This window comes from Vipera ursinii (assembly GCF_947247035.1).
Source record: "Vipera ursinii genome assembly, chromosome: 2".
NCBI lineage: Eukaryota > Metazoa > Chordata > Lepidosauria > Squamata > Viperidae > Vipera > Vipera ursinii.
The window spans coordinates 32,666,909-32,686,528 of NC_139513.1; the positions used below are offsets into that span (position 1 = coordinate 32,666,909).

General features: G+C 39.3%; 1 protein-coding gene across 6 annotated transcripts in view; it reads right to left on the bottom strand.

The window, feature by feature from the left end:
* The window catches only part of CADPS (calcium dependent secretion activator), a gene marked incomplete at both ends in the record, with an annotated part of 451,723 nt that overhangs the window by 354,947 nt on the left and 77,156 nt on the right, over positions 1 to 19,620 (bottom strand). For all 6 annotated transcript variants that reach the window (XM_083355958.1, XM_083355955.1, XM_083355956.1 and 3 more), the window contains one exon: positions 5,979 to 6,092. In XM_083355958.1, the coding sequence (XP_083212084.1) occupies positions 5,979 to 6,092 (114 nt within the window). The remainder of the gene's footprint in view (positions 1 to 5,978; positions 6,093 to 19,620) is intronic.

Below are 19,620 nucleotides of genomic sequence, written 5' to 3' on the forward strand. Positions count from 1 at the left end.
GGAAGACAGACAGTCTCGATGAGAAATACACAATGCTAAAAAGAGGTGACAACTGACTTCTGGTTTGTTATGCAGCTGCTATGGATGGCTGGGAGACTTGCTCTCTCCCCCCCGGTCCAGTTTTGTATCACTGGGGGGCCCTGAAAAGGGCCAAAAGTTGCCCCGAAGAGGCGACCAGTAAGGAGGGGCACTCGCTGGATCACGGGAGAGCCTCAACTCTCCCGTTAGACCTGGTGATCCCTCCAAACCGGCGGATGAAAGGATCGGCCATTATGGCTCGTCCCTAGGCTATGAACAGCCGAAGTCACATTTTCTACAGACAACTCTTAAAGCAGCGCGGAAGAGACTGGGTGAGATTTACCTCTTTTACACCCTAATTACTTTCTGTATCTCCTTAAGCTGCTAAGCATTTCCCCCCCTCCCCCGTGGTGAGGGAAGAGGAACTTTTGCACTCCCTCCAGAAAGAGCGACAACTAAATACCCAGGGGCATTTTGAACGTTGAAAAAGTAATTGAATCCCAGTTGGATTGAAAAATCTTTTATTTCCTATTTTTCATTGTTTACTTCTGTTGGAAATCTGGATTCTTTCTTGTGAAAAAAAAGAAAAAAAGAAAAACTGAAAAGATTAAGACATCTTTGGGACTTAAAGGGAAACTTTAAAAGGGGCCTGGCTGACTGCCCAGGGAAATAGATAAGATACACAACCTTGAGAACTTTGAAACAACAGCTGTGAAAGGCTTTGTGTTCCCGACCTAAAAAAAAATATCTCTCTTTTGGATTTTCTAAGTGTAAAGGCTTTAGCTTAAAATACCAATATGGAAGAAGACCAGGAAAAAAAATTATTTATGAATGAAGATCAACAAACTCTCGCAATGTTAAAAACACTAATCCAAATTCTTACCACAACCAATGAAATACTAAGAGGCTATGTGAAGGAACAAGAAGACAGCCCAGATATGAAAGCCCAAACTTTGACTACAACTAAAGAATCATCTATACAAAATACAATAGAAAAAATGAAACGTTCAAGTACAATCACAGAAGAATCTACTATTAAACAAATATTGATATTTGAAAATCCAGAAAAGACATTGACAACTTAGAAAAAGGAAAAGGTTTTTTATACAACTCAGAAAGAACTAGAGGATCTAGAAAAAGAACAGTTGGATGAGAAGATAAACAATTCATAACAACTACGTTAATATGGAAGAATAAAGACATGACCCACTAGACCTACAAGTCCTCTCAAAAAATGGTGATCGGATGGTTTTGCCAATATCAATTAATATACATATTACAAGGAGATTGGTTCGATGACCCAAAAACAAGGACATGGAAGATGATTTGGCAAAGAAAAAAAGCCAGAATAAGACTCAAGAAGAATGGAGTTTCGACCATCTTATTGAAATTTGAAACAGAATATACTTAAATAAATAAGATGTGTATGTTGAACACAAGACATTGTTATGAACTGAGATAAAGAAAAAAAATGGTCATTAAAATTTAGCAGTATAAATATTAATAGCTAATTTGAATATTGATTTGTGCATAAAGGTTATGCAAAGTTGAACAATGTTGACAAGCTAAAAACCTATTGTTGAAAGTAATAAATAGGTCTCTATGGAATGTTAAAAATGAAAATTATCAGTTTAAGCAAGAGATAGCAGATACAAAGAGGAAGACAGGAAGTATTAAATACTGAAATAAAAAGAAATTTTGATTACTACTTAAAAAAACAATTGAAAATTAGCAAAAAGGAAGGCTATCATATTGTATCCTTAATTTGTTGACATAGAGGGTGAGAAGTTAAGTAAACGGGATGTGTATTTTGAATATTAGATTTTGTGAGGAATGGTGATAGATGAATTGAAAGTATATTAAAAATCTTGGGAATGATAAATATCAAACGTTAAATCTAAATGTTAGTGGAAATTGAAATCGGAAAATCTATTAGGTCATTGATTGTCTAAAAGATTGTATGTTAAAACAATTAGACTATGTGTAAACTAAAAACTATGGATATATGTAAGAAAGTGATTTTCTATATGATAGGATGAAACTTGTCTTTAAATCTATAAACAGACAGTATATATGAAGGGAAAAAGAGAGAAAATGTTTATGGTAGCAATTTGAAATCTGTACTAATTATATCTGTATGTAATTGAGTTACTACTACCCAGCCACCACGTTGCTTTTCAAATATGTAAATGTAATATCAGAAAATCACTAAAATTTGTAAAAAAAAAAAAAAAAAAAAAGAGGCGACAACTGAGAATACTGGGGAGGGCCGGACATTTATTTCCTCCCTTCAAACCTGGCATGAGGGAAGTTTTTTCCTTTAGATGAAGCCAAGATTTGGAAGAAGAGAAGAATGAAGAAGTGAAGAAAAGTAAACACTTTGGCAGAGGAGAAATAGAAAACAGAGCCTTGAAAAAAGGTGGGAGAGAGCAAAGTAGCAAAACCAGCATAACAGGATGGAAAGTGATAAGAGAGATACGGGGATTGAGTTAACTAAAATATAGAAGTTAGCTATAAACAGCTACATCAGAGATATAGAAGAGTAAGATATAAGAATACAGTATAATGCAGGGGTAGGCAACCTCGGCTCTTTTATGACTCATGGACTTCAACTCCCAGAATTCCTGAGCCAGCTGGCTCAGGAATTCTGGGAGTTGAAGTCCATGAGTCATAAAAGAGCCGAGGTTGCCTACCCCTGGTATAATGAAAATGGGCTTTGAGGAATATAGCATAGAAAAAGATAAATTAGAAAGGTTTGTTTATGTGTTTATTCAATTTGTATAGCTGCCCATCTCAACATGTGACTCTTGTTAAAATCTTTTTTATTAAGATAAATTTCTGAACTAGTTGAAGGCATTTATAATTTTTGAATCCTTCAGGGTCTTTTTTTTACTTGTAAACTTTGTTTTTGTAAAGTAAAAGTCTCCCATCAGTTACTGAAAGGATGTATAAAAAAAACAAACCGGCTGTCCAAGTTTCCAGTATTTTATGTGTACTGAATCTGGGTCAATCTGGTTATTGGTGAGAAAGAAACAAAAGTACCAGGTCATATTACTACATCAACTCCAGGAAATGCTTTTTTTATGGCACCTGCATCTTGATCTTTTTACTTGAGATCAATGATGTGCAAAGCAGGATTTCTACTAAGGTTTGGATGGTCTGTCTAGTTACTGATCAAAAGGTTACCTGCTTTATAATATGGTGTGACAATATTGATCATAAGCCCTTCCAGCTTTGAGAGCCTATCGAACTCATTATATGCATTTATTTTAGATGTCAATAACAAAGAAGAGGGAGTCAAGCTATCCTCCAAAGCACCTGAAAGCAGGACAAGAAGCAACGGATGGAAATTAGTCAAGGAGAGAAGCAACCTAGAACTAAGGAGAAACTTCCTGACAGTTAGAACAATTAACCAGTGGAACAACCTGCCTCCAGAAGTGGTGAATGCTCCAACACTGGAAGTTTTTAAGAAGAGACTGGACAGCCATTTGTCTGAAATGGTATAGGGTTTCCTGCCTGAGCAGGGGGTTGGACTAGATGACCTCCAAAGTCCCTTCCAACTTCTTCTTCTTCTTCTTCTTCTTCTTCTTCTTCTTCTTCTTCTTCTTCTTCTTCTTCTTCTTCTTCTTCTTATTATTATTATTATTATTATTATTATTATTATTATTATTATTATTTCCCCATTATCTGATAAATTTCTAGGAGAACCAACGTCATGAAGCTCTGATGCCAGATTTTTCTCATTCAGAGGAGACAAGGAAAGCGGAGAGAAAAGACTGGAGAGAGGAAAGATGGAAGAGGGGAGAGGGGAGAGGGGGAGGGAGAGAGAGGGAGAGGGAGCGGAGAGGGTCTTAATTCTCAAAAATGTGCTTCATTGCCTTGTGCATTTAGCAGGTTTTTTTTTTTACTCTGACACGTTTTTGTAGGGATAATGAAAGGAGGAGGCAGTGGCAGCAAACAAAATATCGGAAAAGCAGATGAAATGGACAGGAATTGTACTTACTTTTAAAAATAAATAAGATGTCTAAGGGATGCATTCTCCCTTTTTTTTTAAAAAAAAGAAACTTTTTAAAGTTCCAGAGAAGAGAAGTAATCTTTTTTTTTTTAAAAAAAAAAAACAGTTTGGCACTCTTTTAAAAATGTCAGCCTTTTAAAATGCCAATGAAAAAAACTGGAAGAAATCCCTTGGCCATCTTCAAATGTTCAAAAAAACCCAAATGCAATTCTCAAACCACTCCATGATTATTTTGAGAGAGAAGTCTGAACAGTAGCCAGACTTACTTTGCAGCTAGCATTTAGCCCACCATGAATTTCTCAAAAGGAAAAATCTCCAAAGCCTCCCATAGAGGCATTCACAATGATTCTTTTTACTTTTCTTTTTTACATTCTTAAGGAACAATCCTATTCCTTAAAAGGCTAGAATTTCAGGCCTTGTCAAACACTGGGCTCAATCCACTCTCAATTAACTGTGCTTGTAGTAAAACAAAATGTAGATGGAGACTTTCTTATAAAAATAGTTACATTCATGAAACCTTTTAAAAAGCTTAGAGCAGGGGTGTCAAACTCTATTTCATTGAGGGCTGCATCAGCATTGAGGTTGCCCTCAAGGGGCCAGGTGGGTATGGCCAGGGTGGGCGTGGCCTACTGGGTGGGCGTGGCTAGAGTGTGTATGGCCTACTGGGTGGGCATGGCCAGCTCTACATCATTCACATCAAGGGTGCCTATGGGGGCCTGGGCAGGAGTGGGACAGATCTGAGGGTCTCTGGCAGAAGGTGGGTCTCTGGGCCAAGGCAGTGGGGGTCATTCCCTCACTTTTTCCAGGATGGCTTCGCGGGCCACATGAAACCATTTCGCGGGCCAGATCTGGCCCCCGGGCCTTGTGTTTGACATGTCTGGCTTAGAGGAACTGGTGCTTCTTTTTCCGACACGGCTAAGATTCCATTGAGAAGGAATTCCATGAATACAGTCACATAACTGAAAATTCTTTTTGTTCTGGGTACTACCTTTTGCTTTAGGAAACCTAGATCCCATTCGTGAGAATGATTATGCTAATTTGCTTAGAGGTGTGAGGTGTGGGGAGAGGTGTTCTGACTTCTAGACTCATACCCGGTCCTGTAATAACATAGGAAAGAACTTATATCATAAGCTGCCATGTGAATTATGCCATTTTCCCATTAAAGATGTTTATATAATTCATGCCAGAGATAATAACAGTAGAGGTGGTAGAACAATTACTGTTACAACAGTTCGTTTAGTGACTGTTCAGAGTTACTGAACGGTACTGGAAAAAAGTGACTTATGGCTGTTTTTCACACTTATCACCCTTGCCATATCCCCATGATGACATAATCAAAATTCAGGCACTTGGCGACTGACTCATATTTATGACGACTGCAGTGTCCCGTGATCATGTGATAACTTTTTGAAACATTCTGGCAAGCAAAGTCAATGAGAAGTCAGATTCACTTAACAATTGTATCATTCCCCTAACAACTGGAGTGACTTACTTAACAACTCTGGCAACAAAGGTCATAAAAGGGAACAAAAGTCACTGAACATCTGTCTCACTTTTGTGGTCGTAAGTCGAGGAATACCTATAATCAGAACCTATTGGTTGACTCTAGAATGTGCATGCAAAATATCCCAGGTTCAATTCCAAGCATCTCCAAATAGGGTTTAAAACAGACTGGGCAGCCCATGATAACACTCATTAGAGATAATGTATTAGTCCAGATGAATCAACAGTCAGATCATGTTTAGGTCAGCTTTCTACCTTCAATTTCTAGTGAAGATCCAGGCAACTGGATGATGATGTTCTCTTAGACCACAGTCTGTGAAGATTTAGGCCTAAATTAGGTTGCACTGAAAGAATTGAAGGATGTATATTTTACCTTAGAGTAGTTCAGGGCTACGAAATACTAATAGATTGCTCTGCAAACTTCTAAGGCTCATGTTCTTACCTCATAATAACTCTGGACAGCATTCATAAAGGCTTCATCAGCAACAATCTGAGTTTCTCCATTGAGAAAGGCTTGAAAGCGATCCTTGACAATCTGCAATTGCTGTTTACTTATCTGCGGGGGAAATAATAATAATGAAAAGAAAACAAATATTTAGAACCACATAAATAACATATTAGACTTATCTATCTATCTATCTATCTATCTATCTATCTATCTATCTATCTATCTATCTATCTATTTGATTTGATTTCTATAGTCACCCATCTCAATCCAGTTGACTATGGCTGGTGAACAATACCCCAACAGAGCCTTGGTGGAGCAGTGGGCTAATGCCTCCTTAAGTAACACCAGCTGCCTGCAATTAGTGCAGGTTCGAGTCCCACCAGGCTCAAGGTTGACTCAGCCTTCCATCCTTCCGAGGTAGGTAAAATGAGGACCCAGATTGTTGGGGGCAATAAACTGACTTTGTAAAAAAGCTGCTTGGGGGGGCGAAAGCCCTAATAAGCAGGCATATACATAGAATAAAGGCTATTGCTAAGCACATTGGTTTGTGCTTAAATTGTAAGCCGCCCTGAGTCTTCGGAGAAGGGCGGGATATAAATGGGATTAAAATAAAAATAAAAAATAAAAACAAGTAAAACTATTGAAGTTCATGATTGTCAAAGCAATTTTAACCAAACAATAAAGGCGGAAGCTTTTTTTAATGCATAGCTGTTTATAAATTAATCATATTGCAAACATATACATCCCACCTAGGGTACACATTTGATCTGATTTTATTTGATCTCCACTCCAACAACTCTGTGTCGAGGATTTGGGCTGAGGCAGCGTGACTGACCAAAATCACTCAGCGGTTGAGTGGGGATTTCGCCTGAGTTCAAGTCCAACACATTAGCCACTATAATATACAGCTTCTCAATTCCCATATTTCAGGTGGATTTTCATTACTCACAACCTTTTAAAGAAATAACATTTACGATTGTGCTGAATGCTGAAATGTTAATCCTGGGACATTTGACTATGCACACTTCCACCTAGCATTCCTTGCCTAAGAATATTTTAGTATAAAATCCATATTACTAGATTCAGTGGCATTCAGTGAAATATTTTATGCAAATGGGAATTCTACCTGGAACACACACAAACTATTATGACAAATATGTCTAGCAGAGTTTGGGGAGGTTTTGTGGGTGAACGAATGCATCCCAAACTGAATTGAGTAAGTATTGCCATTTTTTTTGTTCTATATGAGTTGAAAACGTATTATATTCATCTTGCAGGGATTGACAATATTTTATGCTGAAATGGGAATGTGATACTGAATTGCCTTCTATACCTGTAGATCTTTCTGTTTTCTACTGATTCCACTCATAAATCTATGAAATGGTCACAGGCTATGCAATTGGACACACAGCACCTCCAGCCAGGTTTGCTGATCAGGTTTCCAAAGATTTCATTTATTTTTGTCACTTGGAGGTAGGATTTATTATTTGGTTTCATGCTCCTTGGCCACAGATTGATATTTTCATTTCTCTGTTCTTTATTCCATCTATATCGGTTCCAATCCTGATCTTTTATCATAAATACACATTTTTGTCTCATATTTTAGCTGACTTCACTGGTGTTTTTTTTTACCTTTCTTGGTTGCATTTAACCTACAATTTATCCCAACTGACTTACTCTATTTTAAGATGTCTGAATATTTTGAAGACAGTTTCTTTGTAATTGTGAAAATATTTCTGTTATCTCCAAAAAATATTTTTAGATGTTATAGCCAGTGGTGAGATTCAGCCAGTTTGTACCAGTTCAGTAGAACTGGTAGCTAATTTTTTGTTGCCCAGGCCCAGAATGGACATCCGGAAGTGGCATCCACACAGAGAACCGATTGTTCACATATTTGAATCCCATCACTGGTTACAGCATTTGTGGTTTATATTGGTCTAAAAAATACAAATCATATAAAATTCCAGTTCAAATCTTTGGAGGACTTTCTTTGACAGAGAACTTATCCTAACATGGATTGTGTGTATGTTTAACTATGAGTAACAAGAAACAAATATTAGCCTCATCAAATACAAATCCTTAACATTTGATATGTTCTTACTCAATGTAAGAACATATCAATGTCTTAATGAAGAGATTTGTATTATTTACCCAGCCTTATTAGATATCCAAAGAGCCAGCAAACATATATATTACTCACTCCTACATCTTTGAAACCATTCCTGACCAAAGACCATAGCTGATGGACATTTAGAGAAAAAAAATTAAATTAATTTCCTAAAGTATCCTTTAAACATACGGTTCCAGTTAAAACCATTGGCCTCTACAGTAGTGGCCAAAATTGTGGAAACATTTGGGGAAAAGTGTATTTTTGAGGTTTGATTTATTTATTTATTTATTTATTATTTGTTTTTATAAACCGCCCTTCTCCCGAGGGACTCGGGGCGGTGTACAGAGTAAGGTAACACTAATTTTTTAGTAGTACCATAAAATTATATATCAATGGAAAGATAATTTAATCAAGAACGTAATGCAACAAAGTTTGTTCAATTATCCATACTTTATTCTATGAAAAGTTATGGCCAAATAACCAGAAAAGGGAAGCACAATTTGTTTAGGTTGATATCAGGTAGCTTTCCTTCATCTGATAGTAGCCAATGAGCATGAGTGTTTAGAGAGCCAATCAGGTGTCATCTTGTTTTGGCAATGAGCCAATCAGATCACAGTAGGATTCAGTTATTGATGTCACGTATTGAAGCTGAGGAGAGGACATTTGTCAGTGTGTTATGTGATCGCTGTCAAGTTGGTTGGGGGTTTTTTGTGCTCTTTCCTTTAGCGAGCTTGTAAAACGTAAGAAAATTAAAGTAATGGGGCAAAGAGTTGACTGGTTGCCCAGAAAACGATGTAAAATAGCATTATTAAGTGAACAAGGCTACCATTATCAAGAAATCATAAGGAAAAAATGGTGGAAACGTAACCAAAGGTGGCAATTCTACTGTACACTTTTCCCAAAAGGTTCCCACAATTTTGCCCACTACTGTAGTTACAGATACTCTCCAAGAAAATTAAATAATATTTTTCAAGAGACGGTCACTTGATCAAGTATTTTTGTAATGTGTTTTATTATTGATTTGATACGATGGTGACTTCAAGTAACTCTGACTGGCTCACAATATACCAGACGCTATAAGACTACAAAGCCCACTATCCACTCCCAACCCTCCTACCATCTCATATCCAGAGAAGGAGCCTGGAGGCACCATACCACAAGGCTTTAGGAGAACAGAGAGGTATTTATGGCCCTCTGGAAGACCAACAGGGTATAATGACATCCTTAGGTAACTGCTCCATGAAACGAGTTATATAAATTAGATTGGAAAGCATCGTCGATTTTTTGCTCAAGTCATCTCTCTCTTTTTTTTAATAAAAAAAATTGACTCGATGGGGCAAAATCTGGGCCTCCTCAGAGCACAGTACTAACTTTCTTTATGCTGGATTAAAAACCAAGAACATTTAGGCCTCTAGAAATAAAACCTGGCAGCTTGGGGAAACACCAGGTAATTAAATCAATATTTCTCAGTCACTACAAGATAACCACTGATAATTTGAATGCCCTTTCCATAGATCAAAGTCCACTTTCATCAGCTGATGTACACCCTTGTAACAAGAACAAATGCCACATAACACAATCCAGCTTTTCTTTTCCTTGTCCTTCCTCCACTCTATAAAAAACAAGGCCCGTTGACTCCTGCCGTGCTTTTTCATGGAGCAATGCACTAGGTCACAACCCAGCAAGGCTTTGTCTTCTTCTCAGAGAGGTTTCAGCAACTGAAATCCATATATTAAATAAAGTATCTAGGCCAGGGGTAGGCAACCCTGGCTCTTTTATGACTTGTGGACTTCAACTCCCAGAATTCCTGAGCCAGCCAGCCATGTCATAAAAGAGCCAAGGTTGCCTACCCTGATCTGTTGTTGTTAGTTGTGAAGTCGTGTCCGACCTATCGCGACCCTATAGACAATGTTCCTCCAGGCCTTCCTGTCCTCTACCATCTTCTGGAGTCCATTTAAACTCACGCCCACTGCTTCAGTGACTCCATCCAGCCACCTCATTCTCTGTCATCCCCTTCTTCTCTTGCCCTCAATCTTACCCAGCATTAGGCTCTTCTCCAGTGAGTCCTTCCTTCTCATTAGGTGGCCAAAGTATTTGAGTTTTAGCTTCAGGATCTGGCCTTCTAAAGAGCAGTCAGGGTTGATCTCCTCTAGGACTGACCAGTTTGATCGCCTTGCATTCCAAGGGACTCGCAGGAGTCTTCTCCAGCACCATAGTTCAAAGGCCTCAATTCTTTGGCGCTCAGCCTTTCTTATGGTCCAGCTTTCACTGCCAAACATTGCAACTGGGAAGACCATAGCCTTGACTATACGCACTTTTGTTGACAGGGTGATGTCTCTTCTTTTTAGTGTGCTGTCTAGATTTGCCATGGCTTTCCTCCCAAGGAGCAAGCATCTTTTAATTTCTTGGCTACAGTCCCCATCTGCAGTGATCTTGGAGCCCAGGAAAATAAAATCTGTCACTACCTCCATTTCTTCCCCATCTATTTGCCAGGAATTGAGGGGGCCAGATGCCATAATCTTGGTTTTCTTAATGTTTAGTTTCAACCCAAGTTTTGCACTCTCCTTCTTCACTCGCAACAAGAGGCTCTTTAGTTCCTCTTCACTTTCTGCCATTAGAGTGGTATCATCTGCACCCTGATCTAGGCCATGTTATTTAAGAGCCGTGGTGGCGCAGAGGTTAGAATGCAGTTTTACAGGCAAACTCTTCTCACACTGTCAGGAGTTCAATTCCTTCAATCCTGACTGGCTCAAGGTTGACTCAGCCTTCCATCCTTCCGAGGTCGGTAAAATGAGGACCCAGATTGTTGGGGGCAATATGCTGACTCTGTAAACCCATTAGAGAGGGATGTAAAGCACTGTGAAGCAGCATATAAGTCTAAATGCTATAGCTATACTTAAGAAGCGGCCTGAGCTAAGGTCTGTTTAAGAGTCTATAAAGGACAATATGTTTTACTTGAGACTTCATGCATAGAAACACACAATTTCTCTCTACCTATTATGCTGGCATAATTTACTTCCCCCCCCCACCAAAGTCAATGGCACATTAAACAGAAGGATGAATGCTTCTGCTTTAGATGGAAGTCAAAGAAATATGGCATTCAGCAACCTGAGAGAGAGGAGAAAAGCCAGCTTCGCCCTTGCTCTTCCTTTCCTTGCATACCTGTCCCTTAGCCAGGGGCCTTCTTGGCCAAAACTTTACACCAGAATGAGAAGGAAGGAGACAAGATCAGAAGAAAGGAGGAATCATTTGAGTGAGTAGTCTCTCTCAACGTCTCATCATTCACCAGAGTTTGTTCTTTAGTTTCTCTTCGCTGTTTGCAGGGTTTTTCCTTCTTGATTCTATGCAAGAAAAACAGTTTCACTCAAGATGTTTTTTTTAGCTGTTGTGAAATTTATAACCACTTGCCAAGCTCAGAAATAAAACCAACAGCCCAACTACCACCTTGAGCTACTAATACTCAAACACATTTCATTTAAAACCACATCTTTTGCTAAATTGTTGTTGTTGTTAGTTGCGAAGTCGTGTCTGACCCATCGTGACCCCATGGACAATGTTCCTCCAGGCCTTCCTGTCCTCTACCATCTTCTGAAGTCCATTTAAGCTCACACCTACTGCTTCAGTGACTCCATCCAGCCACCTCATTCTCTGTCGTCCCCTTTTTCTATTGCCCTCAATCTTTCCCAGCATTAGGCGCTTCTCCAGTGAGTCCTTCCTTCTCATTAGGTGGCCAAAGTATTTGAGTTTTAGCTTCAGGATCTGTCCTTCTAAAGAGCAGTCAGGGTTGATCTCCTCTAGGACTGACCGGTTTGATCACCTTGCAGTCCAAGGGACTCGCAGGAGTCTTCTCCAGCACCATAGTTCATTGCTAAATTGTAGAATACTGAAAATCTTCGTGTTTGATGATGATGATGATGATCATCATCATCATCATAATCATAATCATAATAAAGTTGGAAGGGACCTTGGAGGTCAACTAGTCCAACCCCCTGCTTGGGCAGGAGACCCTATACCATTTTAGACAAATGGCTTTCCAATCTCTTCTTAAAATCTTCTAGTTTTGGAGCATTCATAGCTTCTGGAGGAAGGTTGTTCAACTGATTAATTGTTCTGACTGTCAGGAAATTTCTCCTTAGTTCTAGGTTGCTTCTCTCCTTGATTAGTTTCCATCCGTTGCTTCTTGTCCTGCCTTCAGAATAGAATAGCTTGACTTACCCTTCTTTGTGGCATATTGGAACATATTGGAACCCCTGACATATTGGAACACTGCTATTATGTCACCCCTGGTCCTTCTCTTCATTAAACGACACATACCCAATTCCTGCAACCATTCCTTTAGCCTCCAGTCCCCTAATCATCTTTGTTGCTCTTCTCCACACTCTTTCTAGAGCAGGGGTGTCAAACTGTCACATGACATCACTTGACGTCACGAGTTTGACATTTCTGTTCTAGAGTCTCAACATCTTTTTTACATAGTGGTGACCAAAACTGCATCCATGTGTTGAATAAACCAAAGTGGCTGAGTTCACAAACAATGGTAAGCCACTAATCCTGTTGGAGAAACCATACTAAGTCAAAATGAAGCACATAACGTTGAATCCTGCCATGATGTGGAGAGCCATCCAGCAGAAGCAAATACTCTGTGCTGTTCAGGGATTTAATTTAATTTAATTTAATTTATTGAGATTTTTATACCGCCCTTCTCCCAAAGGGACTCAGGGCGGTTCACAGGGCATAAATATAAATAACAATACAAACATTAAAAGACAATTAAATCAATGCCCAAGTTAAAACCAGAATAATAAAACAAGCCTATATAAAAAAAAACATGTACCCCCATCAGGCCAGACCCGCTAGTTCAAATAAATGGGTCTTCAACCCGCGACGGAAGGATCGGAGGTCTGATGCCATCCGGAGCTCTACCGGCAGTTGGTTCCATAAAGCCGGAGCACCCACAGAGAAGGCCCTCCCCCTGGGGGCCACCAGTCGACATTCCTTGACAGGAGGCACCCTGAGGAGGCCCTCTCTGTGGGCGCGCACAGGGCGGAGGGGAGTCGACGCCGGCAGCAGGTGGTCCTCGAGGTATCGCGGACCCATGCCATGTAGGGACTTAAAGATCATAACCAAAACCTTGAACCTTACCCGGAAGACAACTGGTAACCAATGCAGCTCACGGAGCAAGGGTGTAACATGGGAGTACCGGGAAACTCCCAAGACAACTCTCGCGGCTGCATTCTGTACCAGTTGGAGCCTCCGAGTAGTCTTCAAGGGAAGTCCCATGTAGAGAGCGTTACAGTAGCGTTACAGATGTCCACAAGAAGATCAAAAAAGTTAAGATGGTGACACAACTGTGCAATCAAAGCCTTGGCCTTTTTTATGGACATCTGAATATCTGTTTGAAAAAGTGGAGCTTTGATTACATGTTTGGGACCTCCATTATGAATTTTTTTGGAACTCCTTCGTGCGGGTACCCCAAGTGTTCTAGGATGAGCTGACTTTGCATGTTAGTTAATGCTCTAATTTTTGTTATTTTATTTTAAACATCACTGTGTGGTTTATATTGCAGAGTGATGGTTTCAAAACAACAACCAGCAATTCGGCTCTAAGTAATTTTCCTTTGTGGATCCAATTTTACAGCAGGCTGCTTTCAAAAAGAGTGATGTTAGATGACATTTCTGGAGACTTTCACTCATGAATTTAGTGCTTCTGGATGCAGCCAGTAAAGTAAGACCAGGAATTTTTCCAATGGCCTTTTCATTCCTCTAAAGATATATACTATTTGAGCAACGTGGGGATTAAACAACAGCCTCAAATGAAAAATTCCTCTTCCAGCCTTTAATGTAATTATTTTCCAGACTGCAAAACAGCAGTAGTTTATTGATCTTCAGCATTTCCATGCTTCAACAGCTACCAATGTTGTTAAGAAAGAAAGTCAATTCCCAAGAGGAAATTAAATTGCTCTTATATTCCATTTAGATTTCACGGTGCCCCTATAACAGCTAATTGGCAACAGCATCCTATGTGCCATAAGCCTACGTAAACAAGGGTATATCTTTGCATTCAGTCATATGGATAAAGAAGCAAAGCAAATACATTATTTGTTACTGATACCACATATTTATCTAGGGGAGATGGGTGATGGCTGTTGCATAAGACTCATTTGTTGCAATACTTAACTACTAGTTCTTCTGAATAAGTGCACGTGACTTGACTATTTCCTGAAAAATTTCAAGATTTACATCCCTGTGAAAGTACATTCTATATTACTGAAATCTGCTGATCTGCTTCTATGGGCAATGCTATTGAAATGAAGCATGTATAGTTTGGAAGCCCTTATTGAATCTAAATCTAATCAGTAAGATGGGAGCCACTTTTCTATCGTACTGTTGAAAACTAAAGAGATCAGGTGATTTTTAAAAAGTCATGCAGAATGTATCAGTGGCCACATGTTGATTGGGGCAAGGTTGAAATCAGATGCAAACAGTTTTTTCCACTTTAAGTTAATTTCAGTATTAACTTGCAAAACGTCAGGCAGTGTTTGAGGAAGACTTAGGGCTACAGAAGTATCTTGAGGGACTTTTATTGCCTATCCACACTGTAGCAGCTAGGATAGCCCATAATCTAAATTCAAGGACTTATTTTTCTACATTTACATTACTTGTAGAGTTAGAAGTTTCACTACATGTCAGTTTATAAGGAACACTAACATTCCTGCCAGAAGCATTCAACTAAGATTTTGAAGGAACTATTGTAGCACATCTTGTAGCACATGTAACACCTCTACTCCGCGAGCTGCATTGGCTTCCGGTTGCCCTCCGGGTGAAATTCAAGGTGCTGGTTATTACCTATAAAGCCCTACATGGCCTGGGTCCGGGTTATTTGAGGGAACACCTGCTGCCGGCATCAAACGCCCTTCGCCCAGTGCGCTCCCACAGGGAGGGTCTGCTCAGGGTTCCGCCGGTGAGAGATTGCCGGCGGGCGACACCCAGGGATAGGGCCTTCTCAGTGGGAGCGCCTGCCCTCTGGAACCAGCTGCCGGTGGAGCTGAGAACTGCCCCCGACCTCCGATCATTCCGCCGGGGCCTGAAGACCTGGCTCTTTGAGCTCTCGGGCCCAGGCTGAGGAGAAATTTTTTAATTGGGGTTTTAATTGTGTACAGGGTTAATTTAATATTTTTTAATATGGTTTTAACTTTTGTATATTGGATTTTTTAATTCCCTGTAAACCGCCCTGAGTCCTCAGGGAAAGGGCGGTATACAAATGCAACTAAATAAATAAATAAAATCTTACAAGCTGTTGCCTTCCATAAGTTACGTACTTAAAAATTGCATCAATGTAAGTTAATTGAAAGCCAACTTCAAAAATTTCCATGAAATCAGTGTAGTAGCTCAATGTCCTCTCCATTTCTTTCTGATAAAAGGGAGAGTCAAAGGCAAGATACTTGCCTAATAAAATTGCAATAGCACTTAGATTTATACACCACTCCAAATCTGAGTTGTTTATAATGTCAGCATTTGGCCCCCAACAATTTGAGTCCTCATTTTACAGACCTCAGAATGATAAAAGCCTGAGTCAACCCGAACCCTGTTAGGATCGAACTCGTGGCTGTGGGCAGAGTTAGCCTGAAATACTGCATTCTAACCACTGCGCCACCAATTGAAATGACTCCCTAAGCAAAAGAGAATTACAAGACAGCATTTGGGCATGGTTGATTTTGTATGTCACTCATTACCAGCATCAGATTAAATAACTGTATAATGTTCATTTTAGAACTATAAATTTAGTTGCACATGGAAAGAGAAAAATGCCAGCATTTTTCTGAACTCTTTTTGAACTTTTTTCTCATTTTTAAATGTGATGTCTTCTTCAGTAACTTTATAAGATCCTTTAACATATGCAGGCTTGGGAGCCAACAGAACTTAAAATCAACCTGAGATAACTTTATAAAGAGTAAATGAAAGTCTGTAATAGTTACAATATATTGTCCACACTATGCGTATAATCTGTTGACTGATTTTAAAGCATAGCAATACCAAGCTATAATTGTAGTGGTTTCATTTAAATAATGGGAGATAGATAGATAGATAGATAGATAGATAGATAGATAGATAGATAGATAGATAGATAGATAGATAGATAGATAGATAGAGACAGACAGACAGACAGACAGACAGACAGACAGACAGACAGACAGACAGACACAGTTGCATGTGTGTGTGTGTGTATGTGTTATGTAAGGCAGTATTTGTTTGTGGTTATTTTCTCAGTGGCATTTTCACAGAGAGCTTATTTTGGGGAGTAAAAATAAAAATACTGGTGGCTGTTTTTTTGTAGGTGGAATGCTCTCAGATTTCGTTGTGTGAAGCTGAGTTCCCTTGACTTGGTTGAAAGCATATTAGGAACTCAAGGGCTTGCACTCAGGTGGATGGTGATCATAAAGGAAGGACAAAAAATTGTCATGAGTGTACTGAGAATAGAATAGAATAGAATAGAATAGAATAGAATAGAATAGAATAGAATAGAATAGAATAGAATAGAATAGAATAGAATAGAATAGAATAGAATAGAATAGAATAGAATAGAATAGAATAGAATAGAATAGAAGCTGAAAGGGACTTTGGAGATCTTCTAGTCCAGCCCCCTGTTTAAGGAGGAGAACCTGTATCATCTCAGACAAGTGACTGTTTAGTCTCTTCTTAAAGATCTCCAGTGATGGAGCGCCCACAATTTCTGGGGCAAGCTGTTCCACTGGTTAATTGTCCTCACCGTTAGGAACTTTCTTCTTAATTCCAGGTTGCTTCTCTCTTTGTTCAGTTTCCAACCATTGTTTCTTGTCCTGCCCTCTGGTGCTTTGGGGAATAATGTGACCCCCTCTTCTTTGTGGCAGCCCCTCAAATAGTGGAATACTGCTATCATGTTGCCCCTGTTTCTTCTTTTCTTTAGACTAGCCAAACCCAAGTCCCGTAGCTGTTCTTTGTATATTTTAGTCTCCAGGCCTTTGATCATCTTAGTTGCTCTTCTCTGAATTTTTTTCCAAACTCTCAACATCTTATTTGTGATATGGTGACCAAAATCAGCTGCAGTATTCTAGGTGTGGTTTTAGTAGGGTTTTATAAAGCATTAGTAATACTTTGCGTGATCTTGATTCTATGCCTCTGTTTATACAACCCAGGATTGTATTAGCTTTTTTGGCTGCTGCGGCACACTGCTGGCTCATGGTTAAGTGATCATCCACTAGGACTGGTTGTCCTGCTTCTGTTTGTGGTGCTGAAATTTGATCTGTTTGGAGTAACAGCACTAGGTTCAGTTTTGAAACAGTCTTAAAAAATTATATGGGACATAGCCATCTTTGACAATTATTGTCTGTTTTTAATCTCCTCTTTTTAGGGTGGTTTATTAAGAAAGTAGTCATGAGGCAGAGCATCCTAAAAGAAGTTAATTTTGGTCTTGCTTCAAGGATAGAATGGAAAGGTGCCTGTTGATGACTTTATAACCTTGGTGGAGATTTTTCTTCTGAGCGTTTTAGACTTTCTGGAGGGCTTTGATATCACTAATATCTTTTGATACCATTGATGTTGTTTGGGACTGCTAGTGAGGGTTGGGAATTCTACTCTTTTCTTAGTTGATATCCTAGTTGCTGACCTTTGGAGCAAAAAGATTTGTGTTTGCTCATCTTATGAAACCATATTTATGGGAAAACATGATGTGGGAATATATTATTCCAGTGCTTCCTATACAAATTGATGAATCTAGCTATTCAAGTATTCAAGGGCACTTCATACATTTTTCCATGTTTTCTTTAAGAATCAATTTTGGACGAAATATTTTTATTCTTAAAAAAAATCAAGTGAGCACTAATCCTTTGCAAGATGTCTATATATCTCTATCTCTATATCCATATCAGCCTACATTTACCATCTGTCTTTCTCCATCCATCCACCCATCTGCCCACCCACCTTCTATAGTTTGTTGAGAAAATAAGTGCACCTCTTTCTGCTCCCTGATTTGCTTTGCTGAATTTTGTTAGATTTGTTTAAATCAAGGGTAGGCAACCTTTCCCTTCATGGATTATTGCCTTGTTGTGGAGAAGGGGCGTGTATTATTCAATGAAGCTATGAGCTATGCCGTGCAGGGCCACCCAAGACAGACAGGTCATAGCAGAGTTCTGACGAAACATGATCCACTGGAGAAGGAAATGACAACCCACTCCAGTATCTTTGCCATGAAAACCCTATGGACAGTACCAAAAGGCAAAATGATATGATGCTGGAAGATGAGCCCCTCAGGTCGGAAGGTGTCCAATATGCTACTGGGGAAGAGCAGAGGGCTAGTATTAGTAGCGCCAGAAAGAATGAAGCAACTGGGCCAAAGCCGAAAGGACGCTCAGCTGTGGATGTATCTGGGGTGAAAGGAAAGTCTGATGCTATAAAGATTTTTTCTCCATAGGAACCTGGAATGTAAGATCCATGAATCAAGGAAAGCTGGACCTGGTCAAATAAGAGATGACAAGACTGAACATCGAAATCTTAGGAATCAGTGAACTAAAATGGACAGGAATGGGTGAATTTAATTCAGATGACCATCAGATATACTACTGTGGGCAAGAATCCCTCAGAAGAAATGGAGAAGACTTCATAGTCAATAAAAGAGTAGGAAAAGTAATACTGGGATAGAATCCCCAAAATGACAGAATAATCTCAGTTCGAATCCAAGGCAAACCATTCAATATCACAGTAGTCCAAGTCTATGCCCCAACCATCAGTGCTGAAGAGGATGAAATTGACTGGTTCTATGAAGCCCTACAGCACCTTATAGAACTAACACCAAAAAATGATGTCCTTATAATCATGGGGGATTGCAATGCTAAAGTAGGAAGCCAAAATATAACCAGAATAACAGGCAAGTTTGGCCTTGGAGTACAAAATGAAGCAGGGCACAGGCTGACAGAATTTTGTCAAGAGAATACGATAGTCATAGCAAACACTCTTTTCCAACAACCCAAGAGACGGCTCTACACGTGGACATCACCAGACGTTCAACACAGAAAACAGATTGACTATGTGCTCTGCAGCCAAAGATGATGGAGAAGCTCTATACAGTCAGTAAAAACAAGACCAGGAGCTGACTGTGGCTCAGACCATGAGCTTCTCGTTGCAAAATTTAGGCTTAAACTGAAGAAAGTAGGGAAAAGCACTAGGCCACTCAGGTATGAATTAAATCATATCCCTGACAAATATACAGTAGAGGTGACAAATAGATTTAAGGAATTAGATCTGATAGACAGAGTGCCTGAAGAATTATGGACAGAGGTTCGCAACATTGTAGAAGAGGTAGCAACTAAAACCATCCCAAAGAAAAAGAAATGCAAGAAAGCAAAATGGCTGTCTGAGGAAGCTTTGCAAATAGCTGAGGAAAGGAGGGAAGTGAAATGCAAGGGAGAAAAAGAAAGATACACCCAATTGAATGCAGAATTCCAGAGAATAGCTAGAAGAGATAAGAATGCCTTCTTAAAAGAACAGTGCAAAG